This window comes from Rhinoraja longicauda, chromosome 27, assembly GCF_053455715.1.
Source record: "Rhinoraja longicauda isolate Sanriku21f chromosome 27, sRhiLon1.1, whole genome shotgun sequence".
Classification (NCBI taxonomy): Eukaryota; Metazoa; Chordata; class Chondrichthyes; order Rajiformes; family Arhynchobatidae; genus Rhinoraja; species Rhinoraja longicauda.
The window spans coordinates 2,081,084-2,097,024 of record NC_135979.1 but is presented as its reverse complement, the minus strand read 5'-3'; the positions used below and the strand labels follow the sequence as shown (position 1 = coordinate 2,097,024).

Below are 15,941 nucleotides of genomic sequence, written 5' to 3'. Positions count from 1 at the left end.
TCAGCTGGTCTGGGCCCGGGGAGGGGCGGGCGGTGATTGACAGCTGGTCTGGGCCCGGGGCGGGCAAAGGGGGTGATTGACAGCTGGTCTGGGCCGGGGAGGGGAGGGACGGGGGGTGATTGACAGATGGTCTGGGCCCGGGGCGGGGCGGGCGGTGATTGACAGCTGGTCTGGGCCCGGGGAGGGGAGGGGAGGGGCGGTCGTTGATTGTCAGCTGGTCTGGGCCCGGGGAGGGGCGGGGGTGATTGACAGCTGGTCGGGGCCCGGGGAGGGGAGGGGCGGGGGTGATTGACAGATGGTCTGGGCCCGGGGAGGGGAGGGGCGGGGCGGGCGGTGATTGACAGCTGGTCTGGGCCTGGGGCCGCGTGCGGTGCGGTGCGGTGCAGCCGATGCGCCGCTCACTGCCGCTGCTGGTGTGCTGCAACCCGGCCCTGAGCAGCACCCTCGCCCCGGCCCGTTGCCGCAGCGCCCCGGCCCTCTGCTATACCCCAGCCCGCTGCAGCACCGTGCCGGCCCGCAGCCTGCGGAGCGGTGAGTGCCCGCGTTGTTGCTACAGCTGCAGCGAGGGAACGGCGGGAGATGGCGGGGAGCGCGGGGCCCGCAGTGGGGGGGGGGGGGGGGGGGGGGGAGAGGGGGAAGTGTAATAACGGAGGGGGGGGGCAGAGCATCTGGTTACTTTTTTTGGCGGGAGGGGGGGTGCATGTGTGCAATGATTGAAGGGGTGCTAGGATCCCGCGGGGGGGAGAGGGCTGCAATTATTTGTGTGTGGGGGGGGGGGGCTGCAATTATTTGTGTGGGAGGGCTGCAATTATTTGTGGGGGGGCTACAATTATGTGTGGGGGGGCTGCAATTATTTGTGGGGGGGCTACAATTATGTGTGGGGGGGCTGCAATTATTTGTGTGGGAGGGGCTACAATTATGTGTGGGAGGGCTGCAATTATTTGTGTGGGGGGGCTGCAATTATTTGTGGGAGGGGCTACAATTATGTGTGGGAGGGCTGCAATTATGTGTGAGGGGCTACAATTATGTGGGGGGGCTACAATTATGTGGGGGGGGCTACAATTATTTGTGGGAGGGGCTACAATTATGTGTGTGGGGCTACAATTATGTGTGGGAGGGGCTGCAATTATTTGTGGGAGGGGCTACAATTATGTGTGGGAGGGCTGCAATTATTTGTGTGGGGGGGCTGCAATTATTTGTGGGAGGGGCTACAATTATGTGTGGGGGGGCTGCAATTATTTGTGGGAGGGGCTACAATTATGTGTGGGAGGGCTGCAATTATGTGTGAGGGGCTACAATTATGTGGGGGGGCTACAATTATGTGTGGGGGGGGCTACAATTATTTGTGGGAGGGGCTACAATTATGTGTGGGGGGCTACAATTATGTGTGGGGGGGGCTACAATTATTTGTGGGAGGGGCTACAATTATGTGGGGGGGGCTACCATTATGTGTGGGGGGCTACAATTATGTGAGGGGGCTACAATTATTTGTGGATGGGCTACAATTATGTGTGGGGGGGCTACAATTATGTGTGGGGGGGCTACAATTATGTGTGGGGGGCTACAATTATGTGTGGGAGGGGCTACAATTATGTGGGGGGCTACAATTATGTGTGGGAGGGGCTACAATTATGTGTGGGAGGGCTACAATTATGTGGGGGGGCTACAATTATGTGTGTGTGTGGGGGTTGTAATTATGTGTGTGGGAGGGTTGTAATTATGTGTGGGGGGGTGCAATTATGTGGGGGAGTGGATGTGTGCAATGTTTCGGGGCGCACGCAATCATTGGAAAGGTGCAAGGGTTTACAATGATTTGGAAAAGGGGGCGCCTGCAAACATTGGGGAGGGGGGGAGTCAGTGAGTGAAATGTTTGGGGGCGCACACAATGATTTTGGGAGCAGGGGTGCCTGCAATACTTTGTGGGTGGGGGGGAAGCGGGGTGCGTACATGTAATGAGTGCAGGTGCATACTGGAGGGAGGGGAGCCTGCAATAATTTGGGGTTGCGTGGGTGTAATGTTTGGAGGTGCAAGGGTGCATGCACTGATTTGGGGGGTGGGGAGAGAGGTGGCCTGAGACAGGAGGAACATGGTCGGAAAATAAAGATCCCGGGACTATTATTTTGGATTGGGGATGAGATTGTGGAAAACATTCGTAGAAACATGGAAAATAGGTGCAGGTGGAGGCCGTTTGGCCCTTCGAGCCAGCACCGCCTTTCAATATGATCACGGCTGATTACCCACAATCAGTACCCCGTTCCTGCTTTCTCCCCATACCCCTTGATTCCCTTAGTCCTAAGAGCTAAATCTAACTATTGAAAATAAAGATAGCGGAGTCAAGGGATATGGGGAGAAGGCAGGCACGGGTTACTGATTGTGGATGATCAGCCATAATCACAGTGAGTGGCAGTGCTGGCTCGAAGGGCTGAATGGCCTGCTTCGGCCCATTGTCTGTTGTTTTGCCAGAGGGGAGGGAAGAGGCTGTGGATTTTGTTTAGGGCTTGTCAATATCTGAAGACGGGTCTCTACACGAAACGTCACCCATTCCTTCTCTCCAGAGATGCTGCCTGACACGCTGAGTTACTCCAGCATTTTGTGACGATCTTAGGTTTTTGACTCGATGCGGGTCCAGATATTATTTTGGAGTGAAGGGTGTGTAACGACAGAAAGGAGGGAGCATGGGGGATTGGGGTCGATGGGTTCAGTTTAGTTTATTGTCACGTGTGCCGAAGTACAGTGAAAAGCTTTTATTGCGTGCTAACCAGTCAGCGGAAAGACAATAAATACATGATTACAATCGAGCCGTGTACCTGATAAGGGAATACCGTTTAGTGCAAGGTAAAGCCAGTAAAGTCTGGTCAAGGATAGTCCGAGGGTCAGCAATGAGGTAGATAGTAGTTCAGCACTGCTCTCTGGTTGTGGTAGGACGGTTCAGTTGCCTGATAACAGCCGGGAAGAAACTGTCCCTGAATCTGGAGGTGTGCGTTTTCACACTTCTGTACCTCTTGCCCGATGGGAGAGGGGAGAAGAGGGAGTGGCCGGGGTGAGACTGGTCCTTGATTATGCTGCTGGCCTTGCCAAGGCAGCGTGAGGTGTAGATGGAGTCAATGGGAGGGAGGTTGGTTTGTGTAATGGTCTGGGCTGCTGGCCTTGCCGAGGCAGCGTGAGGTGTAGATGGAGTCAACAAAAGGGAGGTTGGTTTGTGTGATGGTCTGCGCTGCGTCCACAATTCACTGCAATTTCTTGGATGGAGCCGTTCCCAAACCAAGCTGTGATGTACTGTGACACAGTCCCAGAAGAATTAATGCTAACAGATTTGCTAACTGGCTAAGAAATGCTACGATCAGTCCTCCAGATGGTGATTAACAAACAAATTGAAATGCAAAAAATACAGCAGATGCTGGAAAGCTGAAATACAAATGGTGGCGGAAACGTTGTTACCTACAGGTTAGGCAGCATCTGTGGAGAGAGGATTTGACTTAACTTTTTCCAGTTCTGACTGTTGTGTTCAGTTTTGGTCACCCTGCTGTAGGATCGGTGCTATTAAGCTGGAAAGAGTGTGCAGAGAAGGGTGTAAGAAGGAACTGCAGGTGCTGGCTTAAACCGATGATAGACACAAAATGCTGGAGTAACTCAGCGGGACAGGCAGCATCTCTGGAGAGAAGGAATGGGTGACGTTTCCAGTCGAGACCGTTCTTCGGAAGAAATGTCACCTGTTCCTTTTCTTCGAGGGTGCAACGAGAATTCACGAGGATGTTGCCAGGACTTGGAGGCCTGAGTCACAGGGAGAGGTTGGGCAGGCTAGGACTTTACTCCTCGGAGCATAAGATGCCGAGGGGTGGTTTTATAGAGGTGGATAAAATCAGGAGGGGACGTGATAGGGTGGACGCAGAATTTCTGCCACACTCTTAAGAACAGAAGCAAGGGCATGTATGGTCCTCTCAAGCCTTCTGTGTCTTTCACGAAGACCATGATCCATCGAATGCCTCCATTCATTCTAATTTTCCTCAGAATTAGCCTGAGAATAAAAGGATGTTCCTTTAGAAAGGAGATGAGGAGGAATTTCTTCAGTCAGAGGGTGGTGAATCTGTGGAATTCATTGCCACAGAAGACTGGAGGCCAAGTCAATGGATATTTTTAAGGCTGAGATTGACAGATTCTTGATCAGTGCGGGTGTCAGGGGTTACGGGGAGAATGCAGGAGAATGGGGTTGAGAGGGAGAGATCGATCGGCCATAATTCCATACACTCTACACTGACAAACTGCATCACTGAAATAAAATCTTGGCTTCAATCAAACTTCCTCAAACTCAATTGCAACAAATCTGAAATCATCATCATTGGTCCAAAAACGCTCACCAAATCCACCCAAAACTTCATCCTCAACATTGATGGTCTCCCAGTATCCACCTCACATCCGGAATCTTGGAATCATCCTTGATCAAACCCTCTCCTTCGACAAACACATCAAACCCATCACAAAGACAGCCTTCTTCCACCTCAAAAACATTGCCCGTCTCCGTCCATCCCTCTCCTCCACAGCTGCAGAAACCCTCATCCACGCCTTCATCACCTCCCGTCTGGACTACTGCAACAGCCTCCTCTATGGCGCACCCTCAAAAATCATCAATAAACTTCAATACATTCAAAACTCCGCTGCCCGTCTACTCACACACACCTCGATCCGTGACCATATCACCCCCGTACTTTATAAACTCCACTGGCTCCCCATCCCCCAGAGAATCCAGTACAAAATCCTCCTCATAACCTACAAAGCCCTCCATAACCTGGCCGCATCCTACCTGACCGACCTCCTCCACAGGCACACTCCCACCTGCACCCTCCGCTCTGCCGCTGCCAATCTCCTATCCCCCCACATCCGGACCAAACTCAGATCCTGGGGGGACAGGGCTTTCTCCATCGCTGCTCCCACCCTATGGAACTCACTACCCCAAACCGTTAGAGACTCCCCCACACTCACCACATTCAAAACATCACTGAAGTCTCACCTGTTCAGTACTGCCTTCAACCACTGAAGGTCACCTCACCTTCTGTCTCCTTTCTCTGTTCATTTATTTATTTACTTATTTATCTATTTATTCATTTCCCTATGTTCTCAAAATCTCTGTAAAGCGTCTTTGAGTATATGAAAAGCGCTATATAAATAAAATGCATTATTATTATTATTATAATTGAATGGCGGAGTAGACTTGATGGGCCGAATGGCCTAATTCTGCTCCTATCACTTATGAACTGTCCAGTCAGAAGCAGTCTCCCGCTGTGTGTTGTAAAACTCCCAGATTGGTGAATAATTTAAAGAGGTGACCTCTTCCCAAGTTCCAGGTCCAAAGGCCAATCTTCCTCACTCCACGTTCCCCGAACTTGGGGAATTGACACTGCACCACTTTAAGATAAGTGCGTCCTGTCATTCGGTTCAAAGATCACGTGCGCTCACACACACACACACACACACACACACACACGCGGACATCCACACACGCACGATGCCCCAGAGATCAGCACATCACACTGACCGTACCAGGTACTTGGAGAAAGCAACAGAGCCACACCTCTTAGAAGTCTCAAAGGTTCGTTAAAATATCCTCAGGCTATGCTAAATCTGTTGGGAGAGAATGAAGTGTCAAATGGCAACACAGGTAGTATATGAACATAACTGCAGATGCTGGTACAAATCGAAGGTATTTATTCACAAAATGCTGGAGTAACTCAGCAGGTCAGGCAGCATCTCGGGAAAGAAGGAATGGGCGACGTTTCGGGACGAGCCCCGAAGGGTCTCGACCCGAAACGTCGCCCATTCCTTCTCTCCCGAGATGCTGCCTGACCTGCTGAGTAAGGGGCTGGAATCGCTGGAATTTAGAAGATTGAGGGGAGATCTTATAGAAACTTACAAAATTCGTAAGGGGTTGGACAGGCTAGATGCAGGAAGATTGTTCCCGATGTTGGGGAAGTCCAGAACAAGGGGTCACAGTTTAAGGATAAGGGGGAAGTCTTTTAGGACCGAGATGAGAACGTTTTTTTTCACACAGAGAGTGGTGAATCTGTGGAATTCTCTGCCACAAAAGGTAGTTGAGGCCAGTTCATCGGCTATATTTAAGAGGGTGTTAGATGTGGCCCTTGTGGCTAAAGGGATCAGGGGGTATGGAGAGAAGGCAGGTACGGGATACTGAGTTGGATGATCAGCCATGATCATATTGAATGGCGGTGCAGGCTCGAAGGGCCGAATGGCCTACTCCTGCACCTATTTTCTATGTTTCTATAAATGGCAACACAGGGAACTGCAGATGCTGGTTCAAACTGAAGACAGACACTAAATGCTGGAGCTAGTCAGCGGGTCAGGCAGCAGCTGTGCAGAGGTTAGTCCGAAGAAGGGTCTCGACCCGAAACGTCACCCGTTCCTTCTCTCCGGAGATGCTGCCTGACCCGCTGAGTTGCTCCAGCTTTTTGTGCTTATCTTCTGTGGAGAAGGGTCCTGACCCGAGACGCCATCTACCCATTCCCGCCACAGATGTTGCCTGACTCTCTGCGTTTACACTTTATTCTGTTCGCACAGTACATTGAAGAGACAACGTCACGGTTACTGGTTTTCTTGCAGTTTAGTTTACTGTCACGTGTACGTGTGCATGCTAACCAGTCAGCGGAAAGACAGATTACAATCGAGCTGTCCAGAATGTGCAGTTAACGGGAATAACGTTTAGTGCAAGGTAAAGTCCAGTGAAGTTCGATTAAAGATAGTCCGAGGGTCTCCAAAGAGGTAGACTGTTAGTCAGGACCGCTCTCTGGTTGTGGTAGGACGGTTCAGTTGCCTGATAACAGCTGGGAAGAAACTGTCGCTGAATCTGGAGGTGTGCGTTTACACACTTCTGTACCTCTTGCCCGATGGGAGAGGGGAGATGAGGGAGTGGCCGGGGTGAGACTGGTCCTTGATGATGCTGCTGGCCTTGCCGAGGCAGTGTGAGGTGTAGATGGAGTCGGTGGAAGGGAGGTTGGTTTGTGCGATGGTCTGGGCTGCGTCCGCAAGTCTCTAATTTCTTGCTAAGTGAGAGTGATAGGGATGGGAGATGACTTCTGCCACTGACAGGAGATTGGATGTGGAGAGGATGTTTCCACTTGTGGGAGAGTCTAGGACCAGAGGCCACAGCCTCAGAATTAAAGGACGTTCTTTTAGGAAGGAGATGAGGAGACATTTCTTTAGTCAGTGGGAGGTGACACTGTGGAATTCTTTGTCACAGAAGGCTGTGGAGGCCAGGTTAAGGCGAAGATAGATAGATTCTTGATTAGTATGGGTGTCAGGGGTTATGAGGAGAAGGCAGGAGAATGGGGTTGGGGGGGGAGAGATGGATAAGCCATGATTGAATGGGGGAATTGTCTTGATGGGCCGAATGGCCTAATTCTGCTGCTGTCACTTACGACGAGTTGTGTTGCTGTCTTGTTTTGCTCCTAGATCACAGAGCACCAATGAAGTACATTTTGGTGACCGGTGGGGTGATCTCAGGCATCGGTAAGGGCATCATCGCCAGCAGCATTGGCACCATCCTGAAGTCCTGCGGCCTACGTGTGACGGCCATCAAGATCGATCCCTACATCAACATCGATGCTGGGACATTCTCACCCTACGAGCATGGTACGGTACTGGCCGTCTCCAATCACTACTGTGTCAACACTCTGTGCCCCATGGCACAGTTACCAGCAATGCACAGGGTGGTGGGCGGATGCAACAGAGGACTTTGATGCTCACAGTCTCTTGCCCAGAGTAGGGGAACCGAGGACCAGAGGACATAGGTTATAAGGTGAAGGGGAAAAGATTTAATAGGAATCTAGTATATGAAAATAACTGCAGATGCTGGTACAAATCGAAGGTATTTATTCACAAAATGCTGGAGTAACTCAGCAGATCAGGCAGCATCTCGGGAGAGAAGGAATGGGTGACGTTTTGGGTCGAGACCCTTCTTCAGACTAATAGGAATCTGAGGGGTAACTTTTTCACACAAAGGGAGGTGGGTGGATGGAACAAGGAGGTAGTTGAGGCAGAGACTATGACAATACTTAAAAGACATTTGGGCAGATACATGGACAGGACAGGTTTAGAGGTGATATGGACCAAACGCAGACAGGTGGAACTAGCGAAGATGGGACATGTTGGGTCGGCGTGGACCGGTTGGGCCGAAGGGCCTGTTTCCAAGCCGTATGACTACAAGGCATTGACAGAAAATGAATGAATGAATGAGTTTATTGGCCAAGTATGTGCAGATACAAGGAATGTGCCTTGGTGCCCCGCTCACAAATGACAACACAAACATACAGTTAACAATTAAGAATAAAGCATAACACATCAAAACAATAAGGATACAACATTAAGGTCTAAACATGTGGGTGAAAATAAACCAGAGCAAAAAAGAGACAACAGACTTTGGTTATTGAGTAGAACTACCACTCGTGGAAAAAAGCTGTTTTTATGTCTGGCTGTGGCTGCTTTGACAGTCCGGAGTCGCCTTCCAGTGGGAAGTGCTTTGAAGAGTTTGTGTCCAGGGTGAGAGGGGTCAGAGATGATCTTGCCCGCTCGCTTCCTGGCCCTTGCAGTGTACAGTTCGTCAATGGGGGGGGAAGGTTGCAGCCAACAACCTTCTCAGCTGTGCGAACGATCCGTTGCAACCTCCGGATGTGGTGCTTGGTGGCTGAGCCAAACCAGACCATGATGGAGAAGGTGAGGACGGACTCAATGATAGCAGTATAGAATTGGACCATCATTGCCTGTGGCAGATTGTGTTTCCTCAGTTGCTGCAGGAAGTACATCCTCTGTTGGGCCTTTTTGACTGTGGAGTCGATGGTGGTCCCCCGTTTAAAGTCCCTGGAGATGATGGTTCCAAGGAACTTAAATGACTCCACAGATGTGACTGTGGTGAGTGGGGGGAGGGGAGGGGGATCTCTTCGAAAGTGCTGGAGTAACTCAGCGGGTCGGGCAGCATCTCTGGAGATTGTGAATAGATCGACCCAAAACATCACCCGTTCCTTCTCTCCAGAGATGCTGCCTGACCCGCTGAGTTACTCCAGCATGTTGTGTCTGTCCATGGACAGATGGATGGATAGAAGAGTGGTGTGTGTATGTCTGACTTGAACCAGCGTGTGCGTGGTTGCTCGTTGCGTGTTCACGCTGCCCGCCCTCTCCCCGATGCCGCTGCAGGTGAGGTGTTCGTGCTGGATGACGGAGGGGAGGTGGACCTGGACCTGGGAAACTACGAGCGCTTCCTAGACATCCGCCTGACCCGCGACAACAACATCACCACGGGCAAGATCTACCAGTGGGTCATCAACAAGGAGCGCAAAGGAGACTACTTGGGCAAAACGGTGCAAGGTAAGGGGGAGCCTCCTCACCTTGCTCCACGCTACACACGCTCTACAAATGCTAACGTATAAGATTATTAAGGGGTTGGACACATGTTCCCAATGTTGGGGGAGTCCAGAACCAGGGGCCACAGTTTAAGAATAAGGGGTCGGCCATTTAGAACGGAGGGAATTAGGGTCTTTTTACCCTTACAATTCCTCACTTCTATCCATACTGATTCTACATCTCCTGAATCTATGTCACCCCTTGCAAGGGAGTGAATATCATTCCTCACCAACAGAGCGACCCCACCCCCTCTGCCCACCTGTCTGTCTTTTCTATACGTTGTGTACCTCTGAATATTCAGTTCCCAGCCCTGGTCCTCTTGTAGCCATGTCTCAGTGATTCCCACAACATCATACTTGCCAATGTCTAACTGAGCCTCAAGCTCATCCACTTTATTTCTTATACTTCGCGCATTTAAATACAATACTTTAATTTTGGTATTCACCTCCTCTCTCACACCATTGGCCCTGACCTTACTCTCTTATCCCTTCTAGAACTTCCCTCCCCATTCATTCGAGAGTCCTTTGCAATTTCTCCTCTATTCGCTTCCCCTTTAACTCCATCTTCATATTCCCAGTTTGTCAACCCCTCCCCCCACTAGCACGTGTAGCACTTGCAAACCTACCTGCCAGAGTCATAGAGTGATACAGTGTGGAAACAGGCCCCTCGGCCCAACTTGCCCACGCCGGCCAACATGTCCCAGCTACACTCGTCCCACCTGCTCGCACTTGGTCCATATACCTCCAAATCTGTCCTATCCATGTACCTGTCTAATTGTTTCTTAAATGTTGGGATAGTCCCAGCCTCAACTACCTCCTCCGGCAGCTTGTTTCATACACCCACCATCCTTTGTGTGGAAAGGTTAACCCTCAGATTCCTATTAAATCTTTTCCCCTTCACCTTAAACCCTTGTGTTCTGGTCCTCGATTCCCCTACTCTGGGCAAGAGACTCTGTGCATCTGCCCGATCTATTCCTCTCATGATTTCATACACCTCTATCAGATCACCCCTCTGCCTCCTGAGCTCCAAGGAATACAGTCTTAGCCTGCCTAACCTCTCCCAGTCCTGAAAACATCCTTGTAAATAATCCCTGCACACATTTCCAGTTTAATGGCATCTGTTGAAGCTTCAGCAAGTGTGTGTTCTCCCCATGACCACGTGTGTTTTCTCCGGGTGCTCCGGTTTCCTTCCACACTCCAAGATGTGCAGATTTGTAGGTTAATTAATTGGCTTGGGTAAGTTGTAAAATTGTCCCTTCGTGTGTGTAGACAATAGGTGCAGGAGGAGGCCTTTCGGCCCTTTGAGCCAGCACCACCATTCAATGTGATCATGGCTGATCATTCTCAATCAGTACCCCGTTCCTGCCTTCTCCCCATACCCCCTGACTCCGCTATTCTTAAGAGCTCTATCCAGCTCTCTCTTGAATGCATTCAGATAATTGGCCTCCACTGCCTTCTGAGGCAGAGAATTCCACAGATTTACAACTCTCCGACTGAAAAAGTTTTTCCTCATCTCCGTTCTAAATGGCCTACCCCTTATTCTTAAACTGTGGCCCCTTGTTCTGGACTCCCCCAACATTGGGAACATGTTTCCTGCCTCTAACGTGTCCAACCCCTTAATAATCTTATACGTTTCGATAAGATCTCCTCTCATCCTTCTAAATTCCAGTGTATACAAGCCTGGTCGCTCCAGTCTTTCAACATATGACAGTCCCGCCATTCCGGGAATTAACCTAGTAAACCCACGCTGCATGCCCTCAATAGAAAGAATATCCTTCCTCAAATTTGGAGACCAAAACTGCACACAGTACTCCAGGTGCGGTCTCACTAGGGCCCTGTCCAACTGCAGAAGGGCCTCTTTGCTCCTATACTCAACTCCTCTTGTTATGAAGGTCAACATTCCATTGGCTTTCTTCACTGCCTGCTGAACCTGCATGCTTCCTTTCAGTGACTGATGCACTAGGACACCCAGATCTCGTTGTACGTCCCCTTTTCCTAACATGACACCATTCAGATAATACTCCGCCTTCCTATTCTTACCACCCAACATTGGGAACATGTTTCCTGCCTCTAACGTGTCCAATCCCTTAATAATCTTATACGTTTCGATAAGATCTAGTTCTAGTGTGCGGGGATCGCTGGTCGGCGCGGCCCAGGTGGGCCGAGGGCCTTTTTCCGCGCTGTTGAGTCTAGCGGTGTAAAGGGGTTTGGCCGGGGGGGGACGGGGGGGTTGGCCGGATGCGGGCAGAGTCACTGATCTATTCCGTTGTCCACGTGCAGTGGTCCCACACATCACGGACGCCATCCAGGAGTGGGTGTTACGTCAAGCGCTCATCCCCGTGGACAGCGATGGGGTGGAGCCCGAGGTCTGCGTTATCGAGGTAAACCAGGGCCGGTTTGTGCGCTGTTCAATTAACCCATGCACCCCCCTCTCCGTCCCTCCCCCTTCCCAGTTCTCCCACCAGTCTTGCTGCCTCCAACTACCTTTTATCTCTGTACCGCCCACTCCCGACATCAGTCTGAAGGAGGGTCTCGACCTGAAACGTCACCCATTCCTTCTCTCCAGAGATGCTGCCCGACCCGCTGAGTTACTCCAGCATTTTGTGTCTACGATTTAAGCCGGCATCTGCAGCACATTTTGCCTCCCCCTATCTTCGTCGTCCTGCTAGTTTCACTATTTGTAGCCCTTCGTTATCACCTCCTCCACCGCCAACAATGGACCATTGTGGCCTCCACCTTTTCTGGGCCACAACCCCACCTCCCGCACGCTCTCCACGCTCCAGAGCACCCGGAGAAAACCCACGCAGGTCACGGGGAGAGCGTACAAACTCCATACAGACAGTACCCGTGGTCAGGATGGAACCCGGGTCTCCAGCGCTGTGAGGCAGCAACTCTACCGCTGCGCCACTTAAGTGATAGGAGCAGAATTTGACCGTTCGGCCCCTCCTGTGTGAAGCTAGACACAAAATGCTGGAGTAACTCAGCAGGACAGGCAGCATCTCTGGAGAGAAGGAATGGGTGACGTTTCGGGTCGAGACCCTTCTTCAGACACATCTTGTGTGAAGATTGTTTTTCCCCAATTACTGAGCTTATACATTTTGTGGAATTCTCTGCCACAGAAGGCAGTGGAGGCCAATTCACTGGATGTTTTCAAGAGAGAGTTGGATTTAGCTCTTCGGGCTAACGGAATCAAGGGGAATGGGGAGAAAACAGGAACGGGGGTACGGATTCTGGATGATCAGCCATGATCATATTGAATGGCGGTGCTGGCTCGAGGGGCTGAATGGCCTACTCCTGCACCTATTTTCAATGTTTCTGTTTCAACGATAAGCAAGTGTTTTATTGTCATCCGAAACAAGGCAATGAAATGCTTACTTGCAGCAGCACGACAGATGTGTAAACAATAGGAAAAAACTGCAGGTGCTGGTTTAAATCAAAGGTAGACACAAAATGCTGGAGTGACTCAGCTGGTCAGGCAGCATCTCGGGAGAGAAGGAATGGGTGACGTTTACGGGTCAGTCTGAAGAAGGGTCTCGACCCGGCAAAGTCACCCATTCCTTCTCTCCCGAGATGCTGCCTGTCCCGCTGAGTTACTCCAGCATTTTGTGTCTACCTTAGAAATGTAAACAAAGTACTCTGTAATATCCAAAGATACTAGAGGAGCAAGATAGACCACTCGACCCTAAAAACCGTAGTAGGTCACGACGCCATTTTAGTAGGCAGAAACTTGCAGAAACATTTAAAAAGAAAAACAACAAAAATCTGTGAATTGATAGATGAGATATATTCTGCATTTTTATGGCATCATCACACATACTGTTCCCCTACAACACTGATTACACTGCGAGAGGCAGAGCGAACGGCGGGGTTTTGCTTACTAAAATGGCGGACGTTACGCTCCTTTGCGTACTACACTTCAGTATAGGCGATTTCGATGGAGTGGTCCGTCTGGCTCCTCTACTACCTTTGGTGATATCCATAATGAAAAAATGAAAGATCGCTCTGGATTAAAAACAATCGTGCAACATTTTTTAATCTTGTGTGTTCTCAGCTGGGCGGGACCGTGGGCGACATCGAGAGCATGCCTTTCATCGAAGCCTTTCGCCAGTTCCAGTTTAAGGTTAAAAAAGAAAATTTCTGCAACATCCATGTCAGCCTGGTGCCGCTGGTGAGTGGCCTTGTTTTGCCCTCTCTGTTTATCCTCGAGCGTTGTTTCTCCAACCGCTGATAATTGGTCACAGAGTGCCGGAGTAACTCAGCGGGTCAGGCAGCATCAGTGGAGAACATGGATAGGTGACGTTTCACAGAGTGCCGGAGTAACTCAGCGGGTCAGGCAGCATCAGTGGAGAACATGGATAGGTGACGTTTCACAGAGTGCCGGAGTAACTCAGCGGGTCAGGCAGCATCTGTGGAGAACATGGAGAGGTGATGTTTCACAGAGTGCTGGAGTAACTCAGCGGGTCAGGCAGCATCTGTGGAGAACATCGATAGGTGATGTTTCACAGAGTGCTGGAGTAACTCAGCGGGTCAGGCAGCATCAGTGGCGAACATGGATAGGTGATGTTTCACAGAGTGCTGGAGTAACTCAGCGGGTCAGGCAGCATCTCTGGAGAACATGGATAGATGACATTTCGGGTCGGGACCCTTCATCAGAAGAATATAAAATTCTTAAGGGATTGGACAGGCTGGATGCAGGAAAATGTTCCCCATGTTGGGGGAGTCCAGAACCAGGGGTCACACAGTTTAAGAATAAGGGGTAGGCCATTTATTACTGAGATGAGGAAAAACCTTTCCAGCCAGAGAGTTGTGAATTGTGGAATTCTCTTTCACAGAAGGCAGTGGAGGCTAATTCACTAGAAGTTTTCAAGAGAGAGATAGATATAGCTCCTAGGGCTAACGGAATCAAGTGATAAGAGTAAAAAGCAGGAACGGGGTATTGATTTTGGATGATCAGCCATGATCATATTGAATGGCGGTGCTGGCTCGAAGGGCCGAATGGCCTACTCCTGCACCTATTTTCTATGCTTCTAAGAAACGTCACCTTTCCATGTTCAGGCTGAAGAAGGGTCTCGACCTGAAACGTCACGCATTCCTTCTCTCCAGAGATGCTGCCTGCCCCACTGAGTTACTCCAGCATTTTGTGTCTTATCTATTTTCGGTGTAAACCAGCATCTGCTGTTCCTCCCTGCACATTTTAGCTTATCTTTCTAGCCAGTTGTAATAAAGAATTCTAACTGAGCGACTCTGGGTCTGGACCTGCTGATACAGTGTCTAATGACGCTAAGACCAACTGTTGCCTCTGCCTGCCTGTCCTTAATCCATACCTCTCCATTTCCCACACATCCATGTGCCTATCCAAACGTCTCTTGAATTCCACCACTGTTTCTACCTCCACCACAACCCCTGGCAGTGTGTTGCTGGCACCACCAGCCTCTGCATTAAAAAACACCTCGTTCTGCACACTCTTTTAAAAAAAACATGCAGATAAGAGTTCGCAAGAGTGCTTTCCTGCTCAGGAAGTGGATTAAAGGGGTGTGAGCGTGGATTAACATAGCGTGGGTTTAATAAAAACACACAAGAGCTTTTGGTCACCCTGTTAGAGGAATGACGTCGTTAAGTTGAAAATGGTGCAGGGAAGATTCGCGAGGATGTTGCCAGGACTCGAGGGCCTGAGACGCTATAGGGAGAGGTTGATCAGGCTGGGAGTCTATTCCTCGGAGCGCAGGAGCATTATGGGCTGATCTTATTGAGGTGTGTAAAATCATGAGGGGAATAGTTAGGGTGATTTACCCAGAGTTGGGAATCAAGAACGAGAGGACATAGATTTAAGGTTATAATAATAATAATAATAATGTATTACATTTATATAGCGCTTTTCATATACTCAAAGACGCTTTACAGAGATTTAGAGAGCATAGGGAAATGAATAAATAGATAAATAAGTAAATAAGTAAACAAACAGAAAGGAGACAGAAGGTGAGGTGACCTTCAGTGGTTGAAGGCAGTACTGAACAGGTGAGACTTCAGCGATGTTTTGAATGTGGTGAGTGTGGAGGAGTCTCTAACGGTTTGGGGTAGTGAGTTCCATAGGGTGGGAGCAGCGATGGAGAAAGCCCTGTCCCCCCAGGATCTGAGTTTGGTCCGGATGTGGGGGGGATAGGAGATTGGCAGCAGCAGAGCGGAGGGTGCAGGTGGGAGTGTGCCTGTGGAGGAGGTCGGTCAGGTAGGATGGGGCCAGGTTATGGAGGGCTTTGTAGGTTATGAGGAGGATTTTGTACTGGATTCTCTGGGGGATGGGGAGCCAGTGGAGTTTGTAAAGGACGGGGGTGATATGGTCACGGATCGGGGTGTGGGTGAGTAGACGGGCAGCGGAGTTTTGAATGTATTGAAGTTTACTGATGATTTTTGAGGGTGCGCCATAGAGGAGGCTGTTGCAGTAGTCCAGACGGGAGGTGATGAAGGCGTGGATGAGGGTTTCTGCAGCTGTGGAGGAGAGGGATGGACGGAGACGGGCAATGTTTTTGAGGTGGAAGAAGGCTG

General features: G+C 50.2%; 1 protein-coding gene across 2 annotated transcripts in view; it reads left to right on the top strand.

Annotated features, from left to right (window-relative positions):
- The first annotated feature begins 335 nt into the window (after nt 1-335).
- Nucleotides 336-15,941, top strand: part of LOC144606745 (CTP synthase 1-like) — a 39,795-nt gene continuing 24,189 nt past the window's right edge. For both annotated transcript variants that reach the window (XM_078423085.1, XM_078423084.1), the window contains exons 1-5: nt 336-531; nt 7,459-7,638; nt 9,196-9,366; nt 11,682-11,782; nt 13,453-13,569. In XM_078423085.1, the coding sequence (XP_078279211.1) occupies nt 390-531; nt 7,459-7,638; nt 9,196-9,366; nt 11,682-11,782; nt 13,453-13,569 (711 nt within the window). In that variant the 5' untranslated portion in view covers nt 336-389. The remainder of the gene's footprint in view (nt 532-7,458; nt 7,639-9,195; nt 9,367-11,681; nt 11,783-13,452; nt 13,570-15,941) is intronic.